Consider the following 27,080-nt stretch of genomic DNA (forward strand, 5'->3'; position numbering starts at 1 on the left):
AAAGATCCTCCTGAGTAGGATATTGATGCTGGCCAGAGTGCTGATCAGTCGGACCTGGTTTGCTCGATATACTCCAGATATAATTACATGGATAAATCTAATTAATAAGGTAAAAAACTATGAGAAAATCATGTATAAACAGAGGGAAGCTGAGGAGAAGTGGACTAAGATATGGGCTGGTTGGAGGACCTGACTAGTTGTAATAATTTATTATTTTTATTTTTATTTTTATTTTTTTTGACGCACCACAGGTAAGGGGGCAGGGGGGGGTTAGGGAATCGGGGTTGGGGGGGAATTGCATCCTTTTTTCTATTTGTAGTGTTTTGATATATTAATTAATAAAGATAATCAATCTAAAAAAATGCAATTCTGCATGCAGTACTGCTTTTAGCCATTAGAGGTCCCGTTGAGTTTGATTTCTAAGCATAGTCTTATGCGCCTATCATGTGCTCAGTGTGACCCCTGCGGGGGTAGTGAGTAGTAGTTTTATATTTAATGTAGGATTTATGGAGCAAAAAAAGCACCAGAATTCCCCCCCCCCCCCCAAAAAAAAAAAAACGGTGTATTTTTTTAAGGAAGTCCTTTGGCTGACTTTGTGCAGTCCTACAGACATTACATATATATTGTGCTTGCCTTAGACTTTGGAGCCAACCAGTAGATGAGGCACAGGAGCGGCATGGTGAGGAAGATGGCGCAGGAGATGAAAATCTTCCAGATGGTGTTGCTGCCCCTCCAACCTGATAACTGCCCGCTCCAGATAGAGGACAGGACTTGCTGGCAAATGGGATGAGCCACAAACTCGGAGAAGATAAGGGAGACAATTTTAAATCTTCCTCAAATACCCAACGTGCCTAGGATCATTTTACAGGTCAAATCTTCATTACCTATGGAGCCAGTGTACTACTCCATTCACATGCAAAGCCGCAGCCAAAATTCTATTGCCAGCATTGTGAATGCAACTTTGGATGTGGATGGAGTATAGTAAATAAGACAAGTAGCAATGTAAGTTATGGGCAGATCTAATAAGGGTTATATAAAAGGTATATATATATATATATATATATTGCTAATGGGTAAAACACAGTTCTAAGTCATGATCCGGGGGTGGAGGGGAGCCAGTATATAGAGCAGGTTACCCGTTTCTGGTTGTGGTGCACAGCGAGCCTCAGCCGGGCTAGGTTGGGGATTCCTTCCTCGAATGCCTGATTGTCCAACTGTTCTTCGTCGCTGTCATCTCCGCAGTCGTTGAGAACGGCGGTGACTTCACTCTGATTACGGCACATTCCCAGCAGCTCCACCGCAAACTCCTGACACAGGTCCTCCAGGCTCAGGTACTCGGGCTGCAGAGATCACTGGTTATTAAATACTCTTAATATTGTGCACGTTTTTATAGCCAGGTGGTGCCATTTTGGTGGTAAATTTGGTGCCGCTCCTGATTTGATGCAGACTAGGCCCCTATTACAGTAGTGCTCATCCCTGGACCCCATACATTAACTATATAAAGCATCAACTATATAAAAACCACCATCTGCTACATGCAAGTGCCCGACATACAGAGCACCGTACTGCCGTTCAATGACAGCCGCTCCTATAGGTCCTGGGAACCAAACCACTGAGCATTAAGGCCTGGGACACTAAATAACAAAGACCGGGACACTAAACTACTCAGCACCACGGACCCCAAAACCAAACCACAGAGACTGGAAAACTAAACCACTGGACACCAGGAGCTGCAAAACCAGTCAGTGGTTATCATCTGTAGACAAATTCCATAATGGCTAAACATATAAAAAGGGAGGCCGTCAGCAGTTTTGCCCATGCTAGGATGGTGACAACACCAGGACAAATATACTTTTGGAGAGTTTGAATATAAAGATTTATTCCACCAGATTCTCTTCCTGCAAGTGTCTAGGAGGTGGAGCTTTCTTAAAAAGTGCTCTCCGAACTGCTTTACAGCCCTTCCCTTCTGCTGTGAGTGGTCTGATTGGATGCTACAGCTGTCACTCAGAGCAGAGGGGCGGGCTGTGAAGTAGGTCAATGCAGAGAGCATTTCACCATGAATCTCCGCCTCCTGGGCAGTTGCAAGAGAAGAACCTGGCAGAATGAAACTTCATAGTCTCACTACTCCTGGTGATAAAAGCTCCACAAAGGGAATGTTTGTCCTGCTCTTCCCAGGCTTACCTAGAGCTGTCAGCAGATTACCATGCTCAAAACTTTAATATATTCCATATTTATTTTTCATTCCCCACCCCCATGTGACGTGTGAAGGGAAGTATACTTACTAGCTGCCCGCCACTCACCTCCAGCCACCTATCTCACCTGCGGTCTTCACTCCACTTCCAGTCCCTCCATGTAACATCCTGGAGGGGCCGGGACACATGCTGGTGCAGTCCCCAAGTGGCACATTGCTGCCAGGTTCTGCCACTTGGGGACACAAATCAGGCCAGTTAGGCATCAGAACAAAAAACATAATTAACCAACCTTAAACTCCGGCTCTTTCCTTGAAAGCCTCTTAATTTCACGACTCAGCTTGAAGGCTCTCAACATGGCATCTTCGCTGGCAATGGACAGATAGGCCCTGCTGGCGATTCCTTTGTACGTGTTGATTCGAGACAGTGAGAACTTCAGGAGATCATACTTGCGCCCATTGCTGCACTCCAGACACGCGCAGGAGATCTTGTGCGGTGTGGTGATCACATGACCTTTCTTCATCAGCATCTCCACAATTTCATAGAGGTCCTTCTCACAGGCCAAGGTGAGCGGAGTGACTCCAGGAGCAAAGCGGGAGTTGTCGATGGAGTTGTCAAAGAATGCCAATGAGAATGACTTGATGTCCATCTTGAGCCCCTTCTCTTGGTCCAGTCGATCCAGTAACATCTTAACCACGTGAGGTTGGTTGGTGTCAACAGCCACAAGAAGAGCTTCATGGATCTGTCTGAAGTCAAACTTCACACAATGCAACAACGTCTTCATAATCTCCTCATTTCCTGTGCGGATGGCGAGATTGAGAGCCTCCCGCCATGATCGGTCTTCACTATCGTCCAACTGACGCAAGATCCCGTCACTGACCTGCAGAAGCTGCTGCACCTGAGGGAGGTTCCCATCGTGTATAGCATTGATGAGAGTCACAGGAAACTTCAGCTTCTTATTTACGATTTCTCTCCAGTGAGCTTGCTAAAAACATAAAGAAAAATTTATTTGATCTAATTACAGTCTATAGCACAGTGGTGTACAAACCAGTCCTTGTCCAAACTGGAGCTCACAATCTAATTTCCAAACTACCCTTGTAGTACGGGAAACTTTTGGCGCATGGTTCATTGCAAGATGATGTTGACGTTGGCCGGATTGGACACAGGACATCAATACTGCAGGGCAACCATGCAAAACACAGAGGCAACGTGCTGCCCACAAGGGTAAAACTCCTGTAATATTCAGTAACTATAGTGGTGCTTGAATGTTTAGGAACCCTTTGGAATTTTCTATATTTCTACATAAATTTGACCTAAAACTATATCAGATATTCACACAAGTCCTAAAAGTGGATAAAGATCAAACAAATTGGTCAAAAACACCTTGGAACCAAACCAGAGTTCGGGAAATGTTTTTTATAGTAGAAATCAATTTATTAATTTATAATACTGCCTCCTATGTACAGGAATATAACTACTATAATACTGCCCCTATGTACAGGAATATAACTACTATAATACTGCTCCTATGTACAAGAATATAACTACTATAATACTGCTCCTACGTACAAGAATATAACTACTATAATACTGCCTCCTATGTACAAGGATATAACTACTATAATACTGCTCCTATGTACAAGAATATAACTACTATAATACTGCTCCTATGTACAATAATATAACTACTATAATACTGCTCCTATGTACAGGAATATTACTACTATAATACTGCCTCCTATGTACAAGAATATAACTACTATAATACTGCCTCCTATGTACAAGAATATAACTACTATAATACTACTTCTATGTACAGGAATATAACTACTATAATACTGCTCCTATGTACAAGAATATAACTACTATAATACTGCCTCCTATGTACAAGAATATAACTACTATAATACTACTTCTATGTACAGGAATATAACTACTATAATACTGCTCCTATGTACAGGAATATAACTACTATAATACTGCCCCTATGTACAGGAATATAACTACTATAATACTGCCCCTATGTACAAGAATATAACTACTATAATACTGCTCCTACGTACAAGAATATAACTACTATAATACTGCCTCCTATGTACAAGGATATAACTACTATAATACTGCTCCTATGTACAAGAATATAACTACTATAATACTGCCTCCTATGTACAAGAATATAACTACTATAATACTGCTCCTATGTACAGGAATATTACTACTATAATACTGCTCCTATGTACAAGAATATAACTACTATAATACTGCCTCCTATGTACAAGAATATAACTACTATAATACTACTTCTATGTACAGGAATATAACTACTATAATACTGCTCCTATGTACAGGAATATAACTACTATAATACTGCCGCTATGTACAAGAATATAACTACTATAATACTGCTCCTATGTACAAGAATATAACTACTATAATACTGCTCCTATGTACAAGAATATAAGTACTATAATACTGCTCCTATGTACAAGAATATAACTACTATAATACTGCTCCTATGTACAAGAATATAACTACTATAATACTGCTCCTACAAGAATATAACTACTATAATACTGCTCCTATGTACAAGAATATAAGTACTATAATACTGCCTCCTATGTACAAGAATATAAGTACTATAATACTGCCTCCTATGTACAAGAATATAACTACTATAATACTGCTCCTGTGTACAAGAATATAACTACTATAATACTGCTCCTATGTACAAGAATATAAGTACTATAATACTGCCTCCTATGTACAAGAATATAAGTACTATAATACTGCCTCCTATGTACAAGAATATAACTACTATAATACTGCTCCTGTGTACAAGAATATAACTACTATAATACTGCTTCTATGTACAAGAATATAACTACTATAATACTGCTCCTATGTACAAGAATATAACTACTATAATACTGCCTCCTATGTACAAGAATATAACTACTATAATACTGCTCCTATGTACAATAATATATCTACTATAATACTGCCTCCTATGTACAAGAATATAAGTACTATAATACTGCCTCCTATGTACAAGAATATAACTACTATAATACTGCTCCTGTGTACAAGAATATAACTACTATAATACTGCTTCTATGTACAAGAATATAACTACTATAATACTGCTCCTATGTACTAGAATATAACTACTATAATACTGCTCCTATGTACAAGAATATAAGTACTATAATACTGCCTCCTATGTACAGGAATATAACTACTATAATACTGCCCTCTATGTACAAGAATATAACTACTATAATACTGCTCCTATGTACAAGAATATAACTACTATAATACTGCCCTCTGTGTACAAGAATATAACTACTATAATACTGCTCCTATGTACAAGAATATAACTACTATAATACTGCTCCTATGTACAAGAATATAACTACTATAATACTGCTTCTATGTACAAGAGTATAACTACTATAATACTGCTCCTATGTATAAGAATATAACTACTATAATACTGCCTACTATGTACAAGAATATAACTACTATAATACTGCTCCTATGTACAAGAATATAACTACTATAATACTGCTCCTATGTAAAAGAATATAACTACTATAATACTGCTCCTATGTACAAGAATATAACTACTCATTGTTATGTGTCCCCGGTTTGGAAGGGCATGTTGGTGGAGTGGTCTAAAATGATTCAATCCCGTACTTTTAGCTTCCCGAACGCTTGTATGCCGCTTAGACTTCTTCAATGTCACCTACACCCTGCTGTGTCACGCCCCTCCGGGATTTGGTCTAAGCTCGCTGACACTGCTCTGCGGGATGTCCTTCTCCCGGACGGTAGCTGGCACTGGGATTCAGTAATGGACCTCCCTGTGGTCAAAGCTGCACCCTTTTTCCATCTAGCGGACTTCCAGAGGGATACCAAACTTTGTGTTAGACTCCTCTCTGGTAGTGGCTCTCCTTCCTGGCTTGAAAGGAAGGTTTTGACTACTAGGCCTCTTATTCGGCCGTTATCTCAGATGTATAAAGAATTGCTCTCCTCTCTGCCCCCGGAGCTTCGTTTCATGGCGTTGTGGGAACGTGAACTCTCCATAGCCTTCACGGATCCAGAGAGGGCGTTTATTCTGGCTCATTCGCACGGTTTCAGCCGATGTGTGAGAATCCAGGAGAACTCATTTAAACTTCTCTGCAGGTGGTACAAAACACCTGAGTTTTTGCATAAACTGAACCCAGAGGTCTCCGAAAAATGTTGGAGATGCGGCATAGACGCTGGATCTCTATCGCATATTTGGTGGTTCTGTCTTAAGATCCGGCCGTTCTGGAGCGCGGTTGAGGCTCTAATCAACCAAATATGTAATACTGAGATATCACTAGATGTTAAGCTCATCCTATTATGGTGCCCAAACAAGTCCCTTACACCTACCAAACATGCCCTTCCAACGATGTTGCTCACAGCGGCTAGGTTGATCATACCCTTTTTGTGGAAAAACGATTCCCCGCCGACTGCCCTTATGTGGTCTGAGAAGGTGGACCAGATCTACCGTTTCGAGGAGCTAGCGCATTGGGAGACTAACTCACGCTCTCGCTTCTTCAAATTGTGGTCTCCATGGAAAGTCTACAGAAACTTTACTTGATGGAGCAGCTGTGTATGTATCCCTTCCTTGTTTCCCTCCCCTCCCTCCCCTCCTGATGTCCTCTTTCCCCCTTTTTTCTCTTTTCTTTGATTTCTTTGTCTGATTAATGTCAATGACAGCTGGTACTGTTTGCACTTGACATGTATGCTGGATGTTTATCTTGTATCCTATTGCCATCATTGTACTGTCATGTGTGGGCTATGGCTTTGTTTTTCTTTTAATAAAAAGAAATTTGGTTAGGAATATAACTACTATAATACTACTTCTATGTACAGGAATATAACTACTATAATACTGCTCCTATGTACAGGAATATAACTACTATAATACTGCTCCTATGTACAAGAATATAACTACTATAATACTGCCTCCTATGTACAAGAATATAACTACTATAATACTGCTCCTATGTACAAGAATATAACTACTATAATACTGCTCCTACAAGAATATAACTACTATAATACTGCTCCTATGTACAAGAATATAAGTACTATAATACTGCCTCCTATGTACAAGAATATAAGTACTATAATACTGCCTCCTATGTACAAGAATATAACTACTATAATACTGCTCCTGGGTACAAGAATGTAACTACTATAATACTGCTCCTATGTACAAGAATATAAGTACTATAATACTACTTCTATGTACAGGAATATAACTACTATAATACTGCTCCTATGTACAGGAATATAACTACTATAATACTGCCGCTATGTACAAGAATATAACTACTATAATACTGCTCCTATGTACAAGAATATAACTACTATAATACTGCCTCCTATGTACAAGAATATAACTACTATAATACTACTTCTATGTACAGGAATATAACTACTATAATACTGCTCCTATGTACAGGAATATAACTACTATAATACTGCCGCTATGTACAAGAATATAACTACTATAATACTGCTCCTATGTACAAGAATATAAGTACTATAATACTGCCTCCTATGTACAAGAATATAAGTACTATAATACTGCCTCCTATGTACAAGAATATAACTACTATAATACTGCTCCTGTGTACAAGAATATAACTACTATAATACTGCTCCTATGTATAAGAATATAACTACTATAATACTGCCTACTATGTACAAGAATATAACTACTATAATACTGCTCCTATGTACAAGAATATAACTACTATAATACTGCTCCTATGTAAAAGAATATAACTACTATAATACTGCTCCTATGTACAAGAATATAACTACTCATTGTTATGTGTCCCCGGTTTGGAAGGGCATGTTGGTGGAGTGGTCTAAAATGATTCAATCCCGTACTTTTAGCTTCCCGAACGCTTGTATGCCGCTTAGACTTCTTCAATGTCACCTACACCCTGCTGTGTCACGCCCCTCCGGGATTTGGTCTAAGCTCGCTGACACTGCTCTGCGGGATGTCCTTCTCCCGGACGGTAGCTGGCACTGGGATTCAGTAATGGACCTCCCTGTGGTCAAAGCTGCACCCTTTTTCCATCTAGCGGACTTCCAGAGGGATACCAAACTTTGTGTTGGACTCCTCTCTGGTAGTGGCTCTCCTTCCTGGCTTGAAAGGAAGGTTTTGACTACTAGGCCTCTTATTCGGCCGTTATCTCAGATGTATAAAGAATTGCTCTCCTCTCTGCCCCCGGAGCTTCGTTTCATGGCGTCGTGGGAACGTGAACTCTCCATAGCCTTCACGGATCCAGAGAGGGCGTTTATTCTGGCTCATTCGCACGGTTTCAGCCGATGTGTGAGAATCCAGGAGAACTCATTTAAACTTCTCTGCAGGTGGTACAAAACACCTGAGTTTTTGCATAAACTGAACCCAGAGGTCTCCGAAAAATGTTGGAGATGCGGCATAGACGCTGGATCTCTATCGCATATTTGGTGGTTCTGTCTTAAGATCCGGCCGTTCTGGAGCGCGGTTGAGGCTCTAATCAACCAAATATGTAATACTGAGATATCACTAGATGTTAAGCTCATCCTATTATGGTGCCCAAACAAGTCCCTTACACCTACCAAACATGCCCTTCCAACGATGTTGCTCACAGCGGCTAGGTTGATCATACCCTTTTTGTGGAAAAACGATTCCCCGCCGACTGCCCTTATGTGGTCTGAGAAGGTGGACCAGATCTACCGTTTCGAGGAGCTAGCGCATTGGGAGACTAACTCACGCTCTCGCTTCTTCAAATTGTGGTCTCCATGGAAAGTCTACAGAAACTTTACTTGATGGAGCAGCTGTGTATGTATCCCTTCCTTGTTTCCCTCCCCTCCCTCCCCTCCTGATGTCCTCTTTCCCCCTTTTTTCTCTTTTCTTTGATTTCTTTGTCTGATTAATGTCAATGACAGCTGGTACTGTTTTGCACTTGACATGTATGCTGGATGTTTATCTTGTATCCTATTGCCATCATTGTACTGTCATGTGTGGGCTATGGCTTTGTTTTCTTTTAATAAAAAGAAATTTGGTTAGGAATATAACTACTATAATACTACTTCTATGTACAGGAATATAACTACTATAATACTGCTCCTATGTACAGGAATATAACTACTATAATACTGCTCCTATGTACAAGAATATAACTACTATAATACTGCCTCCTATGTAACAAGAATATAACTACTAGAATACTGCTCCTATGTACAAGAATATAACTACTATAATACTGCTCCTACAAGATATAACTACTATAATACTGCTCCTATGTACAGAATATAAGTACTATAATACTGCCTCCTATGTACAAGAATATAAGTACTATAATACTGCCTCCTATGTATACTACTATAATACTGCTCCTATGTACAAGATATAACTACTATAATACTGCTCCTATGTACAAGAATATAACTACTATAATACTGCTCCTATGTACAAGAATATAACTACTATAATACTGCTCCTATGTACAAGAATATACTACTATAATACTGCCCTATGTACAAGAATATAACTACTATAATACTGCTCCTATGTACAAGAATATAACTACTATAATACTGCTCCTATGTACAAGATATAACTATAATACTACTCCTATGTACAAGAATATAACTACTATAATACTGCTCCTATGTACAAGAATATAACTACTATAATACTGCCCTATGTACAAGAATATAACTACTATAATACTGCTCCTATGTACAGAATATAATACTATAATACTACTGCCTCCTATGTACAAGAATATAACTACTATAATACTGCTCCTATGTACAAGAATATAACTACTATAATACTGCTCCTATGTACAAGAATATAACTACTATAATACTGCTCCTGTGTACAAGAATATAACTACTATAATACTGCTTCGATGTAGCAAGAATATAACTACTATAAATACTGCTCCTATGTACAAGAATATACTACTATAATACTGCCTCCTATGTACAAGAATATAACTACTATAATACTGCTCCTATGTACAATAATATACTACTATAATACTGCCTCCTATGTACAAGAATATAATCTACTAAATACTGCTCCTATGTACAATAATAGATCTACTATAAGACTGCTCCTATGTACAAGAATATACTACTATAATACTGCTCCTATGTACTAAGAATATACTACTGTAATACTGCTCCTATGTACAAGAATATAAGTACTATAATCTGCCTCCTATGTACAGGAATATAACTACTATAATACTGCCCTCTATGTACAAGAATTATAACTACTATAATACTGCTCCTATGGTACAAGAATATAACTACTATAATACTGCCCTCTGTGTACAAGAATATAACTACTATAATACTGCTCCTATGTACAAGAATAGAACTACTATAATACTGCTCCTATGTACAAAATATAACACTATATACTGCTCCTATGTACAAGAGTATAACTATAATACTGCTCCTATGTATAAGAATATAACTACTATAATACTGCCTACTATGGTACAAGAATATAACTACTATAATACTGCTCCTATGTACAAGAATATAACTACTATAATACTGCTTCCTATGTAAAAGAATATAACTACTATAATACTGCTACCTATGTACAAGAATATAACTACTATAATACTACTTCTATGTACAGGAATATAACTACTATAATACTGCTCCTATGTACAGGAATATAACTACTATAATACTGCCGCTATTGTACAAGATATAACTACTATAATACTGCTCCTATGTACAAGATATAACTACTATAATACTGCTCCTATGTACAAGAATTAAGTACTATAATACTGCTCCTACAAGAATATAACTACTATAATACTGCTCCTATGTACAAGAATATAAGTACTAATAATACTGCCTCCTATGTACACGAATATAAGTACTATAATAACTGCCTCCTAGTGTACAAGAATATAACTACTATAATACTGCTACCTATGTACAAGAATATAACTACTATAATACTGCTCCTATGTACAAGATATAACTATATAATACTGCTCCTATGTACAAGAATATAACTTACTATAATACTGCCTCCTATGTACAAGATATAGCTACCTATAATACTGCCTCCTATGTACAAGCAATATAACTACTATAATACTGCTCCTATGTACAAGAATATAAACTACTATAATACTGCTTCCTATGTACAAGAATATAACTACTATAATACTGCTCCTATGTACAGAATATAACTACTATAATACTGCTCCTATGTACAAGAATATAACTACTTCTAATACTGCCTTCCTATGTACAAGAATATAAACTACTATAATACTGCCTCCTATGTACAAGAATTATAACTAATATAATACTGCCTCCTATGTACAAGGAATATAACATACTATAATGACCTGCTCCCTATGTACAAGAATATAACTACTATAATACTGCCCTCATATGTACAAGAATATAGCTACTATAATACTGCTCCTATGTACAAGAATATAACTACTATAATAAAAACTTGGCTTCCCCTAATGTCAAGAATATAACGTATTATAATACGTGCTGCCTTATGACAGGAAATAATACACTACTATAATACTGCCCTCATAGTACAAGAAATATACTACTATAATACTGCTCCTATGTACAAGAATATAACTATATATACTGCTCCTATGTACAAGAATATAACTACTATAATACTGCTCCTATGTACAAGAATATAACTACTATAATACTGCTCCTATGTACAAGAATATAACTACTATAACTGCTCCTATGTACAAGAATATAACTATAATACTGCTCCTATGTACAAGAATATAACTACTATAATACTGCTCCTATGTACAAGAATATAACTACTATAATACTGCTCCTATGTACAAGAATATAACTACTATAATACTGCTCCTATGTACAGAATATAACTACTATAATACTGCCCTATGTACAAGAATATAACTACTATAATACTGCTCCTATGTACAAGAATATAACTACTATAATACTGCTCCTATGTACAAGAATATAACTACTATAATACTGCTCCTATGTACAAGAATATAACTACTATAATACTGCTCCTATGTACAGAATATAACTACTATAATACTGCCCTATGTACAAGAATATAACTACTATAATACTGCTCCTATGTACAAGAATAAACTACTATAATACTGCCCTCTGTGTACAAGAATATAACTACTATAATACTGCTCCTATGTACAAGAATATAACTACTATAATACTGCTCCTATGTACAAGAATATAACTACTATAATACTGCTCCTATGTACAAGATATAACTACTATAATACTGCTCCTATGTACAAGATATAACTACTATAATACTGCCTCTATGTACAAGAATATAACTACTATAATACTGCTCCTATGTACAAGAATATAACTACTATAATACTGCTCCTATGTACAAGAATATAACTACTATAATACTGCTCCTATGTACAAGAATATAACTACTATAATACTGCTCCTATGTACAAATATAACTACTATAATACTGCTCCTATGTACAAGAATATAACTACTATAATACTGCTCCTATGTACAAGAATATAACTACTATAATACTGCTCCTATGTACAAGAATATAACTACTATAATACTGCTCCTATGTACAAGAATATACTACTATAATACTGCTCCTATGTACAAGAATATAACTACTATAATACTGCTCCTATGTACAAGAATATAACTACTATAATACTGCTCCTATGTACAAGAATATAACTCTATAATACTGCTCCTATGTACAAGAATATAACTACTATAATACTGCTCCTATGTACAAGAATATAACTACTATAATACTGCTCCTATGTACAAGAATATAACCTATAATACTGCTCCTATGTACAAGAATATAACTACTATAATACTGCTCCTATGTACAAGAATATAACTACTATAATACTGCTCCTATGTACAAGAATATAACTACTATAATACTGCTCCTATGTACAAGAATATAACTACTATAATACTGCTCCTATGTACAAGAATATAACTACTATAATACTGCCTCCTATGTACAAGAATATAACTACTATAATACTGCTCCTATGTACAAGAATATAACTGCTATAATACTGCTCCTATGTACAAGAATATAACTACTATAATACTGCTCCTATGTACAAAAATATAACTACTATAATATTGCTCCTATGTACAAGAATATAACTACTATAATACTGCTCCTATGTACAAGAATATAACTACTATAATACTGCTCCTCTGTACAAGAATATAACTACTATAATGCTGCTCCTATGTACAAGAATATAACTACTATAATACTGCCCTGATGTCTACAAGAATACAACTGTTACAACCTGCACGGAATGTTGTGGTAATTGGCTAGAGTACTGCAGTTTTCATTGTACATCACAGTGCGGTATATATTATGTGTAGCAGTTTTCAGGATATGCAGCCACGCTGTTGTTTAGGGATACTTGCCCCGGGGGAGCACAGATGATAACGGCACAGGGGATTTGGTTTTTCTGCAGCTAATGAATTTCTCCTTCCGTTTCTCTCTGTACTGGAGACATTCTCATCCTTTCTCATGTTTTTTTGGGGGGTTCATTAAAGATCACAGAGATGTCAGTAATGTCACAGTATCGCAGTATGATCCATGTACAGCTGATGTGGGTACAATCGTCTCAGTTCTAGGCATATCAGCTAAACACATCACACTAGAGGCTGCACAAATCTCTGCTACAATGTGTCAGTATGTACCCTGAACTGTTTGTCTCACAGAGCATTGGCTAGAACTGACACAATTGTAACAAACCCTCAGCAGAGAAGATGACACTGGGTGATCTGTGGATGACACTGTTATAGGGGATCTGTGGGTGACGCACTGTTATGGGGGATCTGTGGATGACACACTGTTATGGGGGATCTGTGGATGACACACTGTTATGGGGGCTCTGTGGATGACACACTTTTATGGGGGGTCTGTGGATGACACTGTTATGGGGGAATCTGTGGATGACACTGTTATGGGGGGATCTGTGGATGACACACTGTTATGGGGGCTCTGTGGATGACACACTGTTATGGGGGGATCTGTGGATGACACACTGTTATGGGGGCTCTGTGGATGACACACTGTTATGGGGGGTCTGTGGATGACACTGTTATGGGGGGATCTGTGGATGACACACTGTTATGGGGGGATCTGTGGATGACACTGTTATGGGGGGAATCTGTGGATGACACACTGTTATGGGGGGTCTGTGGATGACACTGTTATGGGGGGTCTGTGGATGACACTGTTATGGGGGGAATCTGTGGATGACACACTGTTATGGGGGATCTGTGGATGACGCACTGTTATGGGGGGGATCTGTGGATGACACACTGTTATGGGGATCTGTGGATGACACACTGTTATGGGGGGTCTGTGGATGACACACTGTTATGGGGGGTATCTGTGGATGACACACTGTTATGGGGGGTCTGTGGATGACACACTGTTATGGGGGATCTGTGGATGACACACTGTTATGGGGGGGATCTGTGGATGACACACTGTTATGGGGGAATCTGTGGATGACACTGTTATGGGGGGAATCTGTGGATGACACACTGTTATGGGGGGGATCTGTGGATGACACACTGTTATGGGGGGTCTGTGGATGACACACTGTTATGGGGGGATCTATGGATGACACACTGTTATGGGGGGTCTGTGGATGACACACTGTTATAGGGGATCTGTGGATGACACACTGTTATGGGGGGTCTGTGGATGACACTGTTGTGGGGGGAATCTGTGGATGACACACTGTTATGGGGGGATCTGTGGATGACACACTGTTATGGGGGGTCTGTGGATGACACACTGTTATGGGGGATCTGTGGATGACACACTGTTATGGGGGGGATCTGTGGATGACACACTGTTATGGGGGATCTGTGGATTACACACTGTTATGGGGGAATCTGTGGATGACACTGTTATGGGGGGAATCTGTGGATGACGCACTGTTATGTGGGGATCTGTGGATGACACACTGTTATGGGGGGTCTGTGGATGACACACTGTTATGGGGGATCTGTGGATGACACACTGTTATGGGGGGAATCTGTGGATGACACACTGTTATGGGGGGGATCTGTGGATGACACACTGTTATGGGGGATCTGTGGATTACGCACTGTTATGGGGATCTGTGGATGACGCACTGTTATGGGGTGATCTGTGGATGGCACTGTTATGGGGGGATCTGTGGATGACACTGTTATGGGGGGAATCTGTGGATGACACACTGTTATGGGGGGTCTGTGGATGACACTGTTATGGGGGGGTCTGTGGATGACACTGTTATGGGGGGAATCTGTGGATGACACACTGTTATGGGGGATCTGTGGATGACGCACTGTTATGGGGGGGATCTGTGGATGACACACTATTATGGGGGTCTGTGGATGACACACTGTTATGGGGGGTCTGTGGATTGACACTGTTATGGGGGGAATCTGTGGATGACGCACTGTTATGGGGGGATCTGTGGATGACACACTGTTATAGGGGATCTGTGGATGACACACTGTTATGGGGGGTCTGTGGATGACACTGTTATGGGGGGAATCTGTGGATGACACACTGTTATGGGGGGGATCTGTGGATGACACACTGTTATGGGGGTCTGTGGATAACACACTGTTATGGGGATCTGTGGATGACACACTGTTATGGGGGGGATCTGTGGATGACACACTGTTATGGGGGATCTGTGGATGACACACTGTTATAGGGGATCTGTGGATTACACACTGTTATGGGGGAATCTGTGGATGACACTGTTATGGGGGGAATCTGTGGATGACACACTGTTATGGGGGGGATCTGTGGATGACACACTGTTATGGGGGGTCTGTGGATGACACACTGTTATGGGGGGATCTGTGGATGACACACTGTTATGGGGGGTCTGTGGATGACACACTGTTATAGGGGATCTGTGGATGACACACTGTTATGGGGGGTCTGTGGATGACACTGTTGTGGGGGGGAATCTGTGGATGACACACTGTTATGGGGGGATCTGTGGATGACACACTGTTATGGGGGGTCTGTGGATGACACACTGTTATGGGGGATCTGTGGATGACACACTGTTATGGGGGGGATCTGTGGATGACACACTGTTATGGGGGATCTGTGGATGACACACTGTTATAGGGGATCTGTGGATTACACACTCTTATAGGGGAATCTGTGGATGACACTGTTATGGGGGGAATCTGTGGATGACACACTGTTATGGGGGGATCTGTGGATGACACACTGTTATGGGGGGTCTGTGGATGACACACTGTTATGGGGGATCTGTGGATGACACACTGTTATGGGGGGAATCTGTGGATGACACACTGTTATGGGGGGATCTGTGGATGACACACTGTTATGGGGGATCTGTGGATTACGCACTGTTATGGGGGATCTGTGGATGACGCACTGTTATGGGGTGATCTGTGGATGGCACTGTTATGGGGGGGATCTGTGGATGACACACTGTTATGGGGGATCTGTGGATGACACTGTTATGGGGGATCTGTGGATGACGCACTGTTATGGGGGATCTGTGGATGACACACTGTTATGGGGATCTGTGGATGACACACTGTTATGGGGGATCTGTGGAGGTCACTGTTAAGGCAGCAGAGTACTGTCACGTCACTGTTAAGGGAGAGGGTACTATAGAGGTCACTGTTAAGGAGGCGGACCCCTGAGGAGGTCACTGTCAAGCGAGTGGGGTGCTGTGAAACTCACTGTTAAAGGGGTGGGCAGCTGTGAAGGTCAAAGTAAAGGGGATGGGCTGCTGTGGAGGACCCATTTTAAAGTGGCGGGGCACTGTGGGGGGGTCAGTGTTAAGTGGTGGGGACTGTGGAGCTCACTGTTAAACGGTCGGGGTGCTGTAGAGGTCACTGTTATGGGGGATACTGTTGATATCTTTTAACGACACAAACATTATATAAAGTAGATGAAATATACCCGAGCGAAGCCCTTCTGCTATTAATATATACTAATAGTACAAATGACACATAACCGTATAGAGAAGATGCTGGACAATTCTACAGGTGATGTGGATCTCTACACAATGTAACAGCCGGCAGTGTTCAGAAAGATATCTAATAAAAAGCTGCAAGAAAAGGTAACGCAATATAACTGTGTCTCAGGGAGGACTCTGCCCCCAGACCAAGGTGCCGCTGGAACACGTGTTGGGGTGTTTTTATGTGGATGGGTATGCTAGACATGTGGACTTCTCTGTAACTTCTCCCTCTTGATATTTATGCTTTGATCTCTTCCTCCCCCTCTATGTGTCTCTAGCCGTTTACTACAGTACTAGCCTCTTGCTCGGTATACCATTTTGAGACATACTGTAGTTCTAATGCTTTACATTTACTTTTAGCTTTTTATTATACATTCTCTTGGATACCAGCAGGTGTCTATACATAAGCTGTATTTTTCGGATCAAAAGACGAGCATAGGAATTAGAGAAGAAAAATTAGAAAAATATATTTTTTATCAGACCTCAGATCAGACCCCCAAGCTTTATCAACCTCAGATCAGACCCACCAACCTCCATCAGCCTCAGATCAGACCCCCAGCCTTTAATCGGACCCCCCCAGCCTCCATCACCCTCAGATCAGACCCCCTTCCATCTGACTCAGATCAGACTCCTCTATCAGTCTCAGATCCACCCCATCAGCCTCAGATCAGACCCCTAGCCTTTAATCGGACCCCCCCCCCCCAGCCTCCATTACCCTCAGATCAGACCCCCTTCCATCTGACTCAGATCAGACTCCTCTATCAGTCTCAGATCCCACCCCATCAGCCTCAGGCCAGACCCATCCATCAGCCTCAGATCAGAACTCCATCCATCAGACGTCAGTTCAGAACTCTAACCATCAGACCTCAGATCAGAACCCCCTCAGATCTCAGATCAGAACTTCATCAGACCTCAGGTCAGAAACCCATCCATCAGATCTCAAGTCAGAAACCCATCCATCAGACCTCAGGTCAGAAACCCATCCATCAGACCTCAGGTCAGAAACCCATCCATCAGATCTCAGGTCAGAAACCCATCCATCAGACCTCAGGTCAGAAACCCATCCATCAGATCTCAAGTCAGAAACCCATCCATCAGACCTCAGATCATAAACCCATCAGACCTCAGATCAGAACCCCCTCAGACCTTAGATCAGAACTCCATCAGACCTCAGATCAGAACCCCATCAGACCTCAGATCAGAACCCCGTCAGGACTCACCGCTCCCTGGTCTTCCGGCCCGCTCTTCCCTGTGACATGACCTCGTACAGCATCAGGTCATAGAGCACACCTACGTGCACTACATCCTGATGCTGTACACAGTCCGGACCGTGCAGAGCAGGGCCCCGAGGAAGATCAGGGAGGGTGAGTAGAGCAAGCATAGCTGTGCATTCATCTCTCCTTATGCCAACTGCATGCTAAAGACCGAGCAGTCGTTAGCATTCAGACTATAAGACTTATGGCCACTTTTCCCTCATTTTTGAGGTCCGAAAAATATGGTAATAGTCCAGCATTATCCTAATACTGGCAATTTGTACTATTATTATATAGTGAGGTAGTCACATATATCGCTCACCCATACGATGTATACTAGCTGCACACTGGGCAGCACCGTGGTTGGCGGTGGCTTAGTGGTTAGCACTGATGTTCTGGGTTTGAATCCAACGAAGGAGAACATCTGCATGGAGTTTGTATGTTCTCCCCGTGTTTGTGTGGGCTTCCTCCGGGTTCTCCGGTTTCGTCCCACACTCCACAGACAATACTGATAGAGGACCTGGAATGTGAGCCCCACTGGGGACAGAGTGATGATAATGTCTGTAAGGCGCTGCGGAGTGTGTCAGCGCGATAGGAGTGCGTGTAATAAATACGGAATCGTTGCTTGGAACTGCAGAATATTTCTCTTTGATGAGATTCATTTTTTTATGTTTTATTTTAATTACTTAAAAAATAATAAAACATTTATGAGGTCACTTATCAAATTGGTGGGAAGTAAAACTGCCGTAGGGTCGCCGCACTCTGCATGCAAACGGATACCATTGGTTGTCATCCGGAAAAACTGATCCGGTATTTATCTTTTTCCCTTTTTTAAAGGTCTGCGTACGCGCAGACCGCAAAACCGGATCCATTTTTTAATGCATTTCCGGCAAGTGTTCTGGAATTTTCGCATGCTGCTGTATTTTCTCCGTCCACAAACACCGTACAGTGACTGAGCGGATGCATCCTGAGCGGATCGCTCTCCATTCAGAATGCATGGGGATAAAACTGATCAGTTATTTTCCGGTATAAAGCCCGTAGGACGGAACTCAGTGCCGGAAAAGAATAACGCTAGTGTGAAAGTAGCCTTAGATGCCCAGAGCAACCAATCAGATTCGACCATTCATTTCTCAGAGCTCCTTTGGAAGATAAAAGCTGGAATCTGATACGTGACCCCATCAGTGTCCGCGCTCTTTGACGAGTCTTTTATTTTGTGTCTGTGCAGTAGTCGGGTCAACGCCTTATGTGAGGAAATAAACAGGGGGGGGGGGGGGACTAGTTATAGGTATTACTAGTTATTGTTCCCACATTTGTTCATTATACTGATATGGGGGCAGTCTCTGGCACTATTATGGGGACAGTCTCTGGCACTATTATGGGGACAGTCTCTGGCACTATTATGGGGACAGTCTCTGTGACTCTGTTATGGGGGCAGTCTCTGGCACTATTATGGGTGGCAGTCTCTGGCACTATTATGGGTGGCAGTCTCTGTCACTCTGTTCTTGGGGCAGTATCTAGCACTATTATGGGGGCAGTCTCTGTCACTCTGGTATGGGGGGCAGTCTCTGGCACTATTCTGGGTGGCAGTCTCTGGCACTCTGTTCTTGGGGCAGTCTCTGGCACTATTATGGGGGCAGTCTCTGGCACTATTATGGGGGCAGTCTCTGGCACTATTATGGGGGCAGTCTCTGGCACTATTATGGGGGCAGTCTCTGGCACCATTATGGGGGGGCAGTCTCTGGCACTATTATGGGGGGGCAGTCTCTGGCACTATTATGGGGGGGCAGTCTCTGGCACTATTATGGGGGGCAGTCTCTGGCACTATTATGGGGGCAGTCTCTGGCACCATTATGGGGGCAGTCTCTGGCACTATTATGAGGGGCAGTCTCTGGCACCATTATGGGGGCAGTCTCTGGCACTATTATGGGGGGCAGTCTCTGGCACTATTATGGGGACAGTCTCTGTCACTCTGGTATGGGGGCAGTCTCTGGCACTATTATGGGGGGCAGTCTCTGTCACTATTATGGGGCAGTCTCTGTCACTATTATGGGGGGCAGTCTCCGGCACTATTATGCGAGGCAGTCTCTGGAACTATTATGGGGGACAGTCTCTATCACTCTGCGATGCGGTCAGTCTCTGGCACTATTATGGGGGAAAGTCTCTGTCACTCTGTTATGGGGGCAGTCTCTGGCACTATTATGGGGACAGTCTCTGTGACTCTGTTATGGGGGCAGTCTCTGGCACTATTATGGGGACAGTCTCTGTGACTCTATTATGGGGGTCAGTCTCTGGTACTATTATGGAGGGCATTCTCTGGCACTATTATGGGGACAGTCTCTGGCACCCTGTTATGGGGGCAGTCTCTGGCATTATTATGGGGACAGTCTCTGTGACTCTGTTATGGGGGCAGTCTCTGGCACTATTCTAGGTGGCAGTCTCTGGCACATTATTATGGGCAGTCTCTGGCACATTATTATGGGGCAGTCTCTGTCACTCTGGTATGGGGGGCAGTCTCTGTCACTCTGGTATGGGGGCAGTCTCTGGCACTATTCTGGGTGGCAGTCTCTGGCACTCTGTTCTTGGGGCAGTATCTAACACTATTCTGGGGCAGTCTCTGGCACTATTATGGGGGCAGTCTCTGGCACTATTATGGGGGGCAGTCTCTGGCACTATTCTGGGTGGCAGTCTCTGGCACTCTGTTCTTGGGGCAGTATCTAGCACTATTATGGGGGCAGTCTCTGGCACTATTATGGGGGCAGTCTCTGGCACTATTATGGGGGCAGTCTCTGGCACTATTATGGGGGGCAGTCTCTGGCACTATTATGGGGGGGCAGTCTCTGGCACTATTATGGGGGGGCAGTCTCTGGCACTATTATGGGGGGGCAGTCTCTGGCACTATTATGGGGGCAGTCTCTGGCACTATTATGGGGGCAGTCTCTGGCACTATTATGGGGGCAATCTCTGGCACTATTATGGGGGGCAGTCTCTGGCACTATTATGGGGACAGTCTCTGTCACTCTGGTATGGGGGCAGTCTCTGGCACTATTATGGGGGGCAGTCTCTGTCACTATTATGGGGCAGTCTCTGTCACTATTATGGGGGGCAGTCTCTGGCACTATTATGGGGGCAGTCTCTGGCACTATTATGGGGGCAGTCTCTGTCACTCTGGTATGGGGGCAGTCTCTGTCACTATTATGGGGGGCAGTCTCTGTCACTATTATGGGGCAGTCTCTGGCACTATTATGGGGGCAGTCTCTGAAACTATTATAGGGGCAGTCTCTGGCACTATTATGGGGGCAGTCTCTGAAACTATTATAGGGGCAGTCTCTTGTACTATTATGGGGGGCAGTCTCCGGCACTATTATGGGGGGCACTCTCTGGCACTATTATGGGGGGCAGTGTCTGTCACTCTGTTATGGGGGCAGTCTCTGGCCCTATTATGGGGGGCAGTCTCTGGCACTATTATTATGGGGGGCAGTCTCTGGCACTATTATTATGGGGGGCAGTCTCTGGCACTATTATTATGGCGGCAGTCTCTGGCACTATTATGCGAGGCAGTCTCTGGAACTATTATGGGGGACAGTCTCTATCACTCTGCGATGCGGTCAGTCTCTGGCACTATTATGGGGGAAAGTCTCTGTCACTCTGTTATGGGGGCAGTCTCTGGCACTATTATGGGGACAGTCTCTGTGACTCTGTTATGGGGGCAGTCTCTGGCACTATTATGGGGACAGTCTCTGTGACTCTGTTATGGGGGCAGTCTCTGGCACTATTATGGGGACAGTCTCTGTGACTCTATTATGGGGGTCAGTCTCTGGTACTATTATGGAGGGCATTCTCTGGCACTATTATGGGGACAGTCTCTGGCACCCTGTTATGGGGGCAGTCTCTGGCATTATTATGGGGACAGTCTCTGTGACTCTGTTATGGGGGCAGTCTCTGGCACTATTCTAGGTGGCAGTCTCTGGCACTATTCTAGGTGGCAGTCTCTGGCACATTATTATGGGCAGTCTCTGGCACATTATTATGGGGCAGTCTCTGTCACTCTGGTATGGGGGGCAGTCTCTGTCACTCTGGTATGGGGGCAGTCTCTGGCACTATTCTGGGTGGCAGTCTCTGGCACTCTGTTCTTGGGGCAGTATCTAACACTATTATGGGGCAGTCTCTGGCACTATTATGGGGGCAGTCTCTGGCACTATTATGGGGGGCAGTCTCTGGCACTATTATGGGGCAGTCTCTGGCACTATTATGGGGGGCAGTCTCCGGCACTATTATGGGGGGCAGTGTCTGTCACTCTGTTATGGGGCAGTCTCTGGCCCTATTATGGGGGGCAGTCTCTGGCACTATTATTATGGGGGGCAGTCTCTGGCACTATTATTATGGGGGGCAGTCTCTGGCACTATTATTATGGGGGGCAGTCTCTGGCACTATTATTATGGGGGGCAGTCTCTGGCACTATTATGGGGGAAAGTCTCTGTCACTCTGTTATGGGGCAGTCTCTGGCACTATTATGGGGACAGTCTCTGTGACTCTGTTATGGGGGGCAGTCTCTGGCACTATTATGGGGACAGTCTCTGGCACTCTATTATGGGGGTCAGTCTCTGATACTATTATGGAGGGCATTCTCTGGCACTATTATGGGGACAGTCTCTGGCACCCTGTTATGGGGGCAGTCTCTGGCACTATTATGGGGACAGTCTCTGGCACCCTGTTATGGGGGCAGTCTCTGGCACTCTGTTATGGGGGCAGTCTCTGGCACTCTGTTATGGGGCAGTCTCTGGCCCTATTATGGGGGGCCGTCTCTGGCACTATTATTATGGGGGGCAGTCTCTGGCACTATTATTATGGGGGGCAGTCTCTGGCACTATTATGGGGGGCAGTCTCCGGCACTATTATGGGGGGCACTCTCTGGCACTATTATGGGGGGCAGTGTCTGTCACTTTGTTATGGGGCAGTCTCTGGCCCTATTATGGGGGCAGTCTCTGGCACTATTATGGGGTGCACTCTCTGTCACTCTGGTATGGGGGGCAGTCTCCGGCACTATTATGGGGGGCAGACTCCGACACTATTATGGGGGGCAGTCTCTGGCACTATTATGGGGGCAGTCTCTGGCACTATTATGGGGGCAGTCTCTGGCACTCTGGTATGGGGGCAGTCTCTGGCACTATTATGGGGGGCAGTCTCCGACACTATTATGGGGGGCAGTCTCTGGCACTATTATGGGGGCAGTCTCTGGCACTATTATGGGGGCAGTCTCTGTCACTCTGGTATGGGGGGCTGTCTCTGTCACTCTGTTATGGGGGCAGTCTCTGTCACTCTGGTATGGGGGGCTGTCTCTGTCACTCTGTTATGGGGGCAGTCTCTGTCACTCTGTTATGGGGGCAGTCTCTGTCACTCTGTTATGGGGGCAGTCTCTGTCACTCTGTTATGGGGGCAGTCTCTGGCACTGATTTTGGGGGCAGTCTCTGTCACTCTGTTATGTGGGCAGTCTCTGTCACTCTGTTATGGGGGCAGTCTCTGGCACTGATTTCGGGGCAGTCTCCGGCACTGATTTCGGGGCAGTCTCTGGCACTGATTTCGGGGGCAGTCTCTGGCACTATTAGGTGGGCAGTCTCTGTCCCTCTGTTATGGGGGCAGTCTCTGGCACTGATTTCGGGGGCAGTCTCTGGCACTATTAGGTGGGCAGTCTCTGCCCCTCTGTTATGGGGGCAGTCTCTGGCACTGATTTCGGGGCAGTCTCTGGCACTGATTTCGGGGGCAGTCTCTGGCACTATTAGGTGGGCAGTCTCTGTCCCTCTGATATGGGGGCAGTCTCTGTCCCTCTGTTATGGGGGCAGTCTCTGGCACTGATTTTGGGGCAGTCTCTGGCACTGATTTCGGGGCAGTCTCTGGCACTGATTTCGGGGCAGTCTCTGGCACTATTATGGGGGCAGTCTCTGTCCCTCTGTTATGGGGGCAGTCTCTGGCACTGATTTCGGGGCAGTCTCTGGCACTGATTTCGGGGCAGTCTCTGGCACTGATTTCGGGGCAGTCTCTGTCCCTCTGGTATGGGGGCAGTCTCTGGCACTGATTTCGGGGCAGTCTCTGTCCCTCTGGTATGGGGGCAGTCTCTGTCCCTCTGTTATGGGGGCAGTCTCTGGCACTGATTTCGGGGCAGTCTCTGACACTCTGATTTCGGGGCAGTCTCTGTCCCTCTGGTATGGGGGGCAGTCTCTGACACTCTGATTTTGGGGCAGTCTCTGTCCCTCTGGTATGGGGGGCAGTCTCTGACACTGATTTCGGGGCAGTCTCTGGCACTGATTTCGGGGCAGTCTCTGTCCCTCTGGTATGGGGGCAGTCTCTGGCACTGATTTCGGGGCAGTCTCTGGCACTCTGTTATGGGGGGCAGTCTCTGTCACTCTGTTATGGGGGGCAGTCTCTGACACTCTGATTTCGGGGCAGTCACTGGCACTGATTTCGGGGCAGTCTCTGTCCCTCTGGTATGGGGGGCAGTCTCTGACACTCTGATTTTGGGGCAGTCTCTGTCCCTCTGGTATGGGGGGCAGTCTCTGACACTCTGATTTCGGGGCAGTCCCTGGCACTGATTTTGGGGCAGTCTCTGGCACTGATTTCGGGGCAGTCTCTGTCCCTCTGGTATGGGGGCAGTCTCTGGCACTGATTTCGGGGCAGTCTCTGGCACTCTGTTATGGGGGGCAGTCTCTGTCACTCTGTTATGGGGGGTAGTCTCTGACACTCTGATTTCGGGGCAGTCACTGGCACTGATTTCGGGGCAGTCTCTGGTACTATTATGGGGGCAGTCTCTGACACTCTGATTTCGGGGCAGTCTCTAGCACTGATTTCGGGGCAGTCTCTGGCACTCTGTTATGGGGGGCAGTCTCTGACACTCTGATTTCGGGGCAGTCACTGGCACTGATTTCGGGGCAGTCTCTGGCACTCTGTTATGGGGGGCAGTCTCTGGCACTATTAGGTGGGCAGTCTCTGTCCCTCTGGTATGGGGGCAGTCTCTGGCACTATTAGGTGGGCAGTCTCTGTCCCTCTGTTATGGGGGGCAGTCTCTGGCACTATTAGGTGGGCAGTCTCTGTCACTCTGTTATGGGGGGCAGTCTCTGACACTCTGATTTCGGGGCAGTCACTGGCACTGATTTCGGGGCAGTCTCTGGCACTGATTTCGGGGCAGTCTCTGACACTCTGGCATGGGGGCAGTCTCTGGCGCTGATTTCGGGGCAGTTTCTCTTCTCCTGTTTTCTTCACACACTGAACATAAAACATTAGAAATGCATCAAGATGAAAGAACCGCAGCAGAGACTGCGCCTCCTGATTGGCGGATTATTCGATCACTGAGGGTCTGTGTTGGGTGACCCCCGAGCTCTCAGTATATAGGGGTCTCACTGGGTGCTGCCAGGATGTAGGTGTGCAGTGGAGGAGAAGGGGTTAACACTCACCGTTAGGTTCTCCATTGCTCCGTCTCTCGCCCGCTCGCCCTCTCCAGCGCTGCCGCTCTCGTCTCTCACCTGCTCCTCTCAGCTCTGTCTCTCCAGAGTCATTATGGAAAGAATTAGCCTGCGCTGAGCTCTGTGGCCCCTGGGGACCCGACCAGCACATTACATGTGTTATCTTGTTGCTATTTTTTTTTTTTCACTTTGCTTTTAACCCCTGGAGTGCCACAGAGTTGTCAGCACCAGCACCTGTCACCATCTGTGTGCCAGGCAGTGGAAGGACACGGAGGGTGGGAAAGGGTTAACCCCAGTCACACGAGTCTTTAGGCCCCTGAGGCAGATTGTGAACCTGAGAGCGCACGGTATGGCAGCGAAGACGGCAGCAGATGGGACTCCTCTCACACTACTTCCACAAGGCTTTCAGTACCACTCCTCAGAGCGCCCCCTGCTGGTCGCTGTGCCCCATTACACCACAAGACATGAAGGTAAGCCATGCCACCACTGTAATCCTGCAATAACATTACAACTAGAGAGGTTTCAAAAATTCCATCTGGACGCTTTCTCCAAGAAATTTGCTTTGTTGAATTAATTTTTCACAAATCGTTAAATCTTTATAAAGATATCTATGTCCCCGCCGCATCTTTATAAAGATATCTATGTCCCCGCCGCACCAAGCACCCGCTCTGATGCCACACTACTGGCCGGGAAGGAAAGCTTGTCCAGGGCAAACTCGGCCAGTGCGGCTACAATTCTAGCTTGGCTGCCCAGTAGTCCAGGGGACCTTGGATCTGGGGTGACAGAATGCAGTCCAAGTATGCCACAACCTGATGGTTCATGTTCTGCTCCATGTCCTGCTGCTGGTGGGTGGTTTCTTCAGAAGGTGGCTAAAGAAAAGTGCTCAAGTTGCTGCTGGTGGAGCTGGTGCTGGACCTGCCCCCCGCAGTCATGGCAGTGGAACGTGAGTGCAGAGTGCCCCCCACCTCCCACCTTTGTGAGGATGGACGACGGAGCACATTGGCAGCAGCCAACTGACTACATAGGATGTCCTAATAGTTGAGTTTTTTATCCCTCTCAGAAGGTGTAAAA

General features: G+C 44.2%; 1 protein-coding gene across 1 annotated transcript in view; it reads right to left on the reverse strand.

The window, feature by feature from the left end:
* Positions 1 to 26,119, reverse strand: part of LOC122931068 (short transient receptor potential channel 2-like) — a 41,051-nt gene extending 14,932 nt beyond the window's left edge. The window contains 4 exon segments of the mRNA XM_044284978.1: positions 634 to 798; positions 1,137 to 1,340; positions 2,482 to 3,174; positions 26,001 to 26,119. Coding sequence (XP_044140913.1) covers positions 634 to 798; positions 1,137 to 1,340; positions 2,482 to 3,174; positions 26,001 to 26,015 — 1,077 coding nt within the window. The 5' untranslated portion in view covers positions 26,016 to 26,119.
* Between the last annotated feature and the right edge of the window lie 961 nt (positions 26,120 to 27,080).

The sequence above is a fragment of the Bufo gargarizans genome, chromosome 3 (assembly GCF_014858855.1).
Source record: "Bufo gargarizans isolate SCDJY-AF-19 chromosome 3, ASM1485885v1, whole genome shotgun sequence".
Taxonomy (NCBI): domain Eukaryota; kingdom Metazoa; phylum Chordata; class Amphibia; order Anura; family Bufonidae; genus Bufo; species Bufo gargarizans.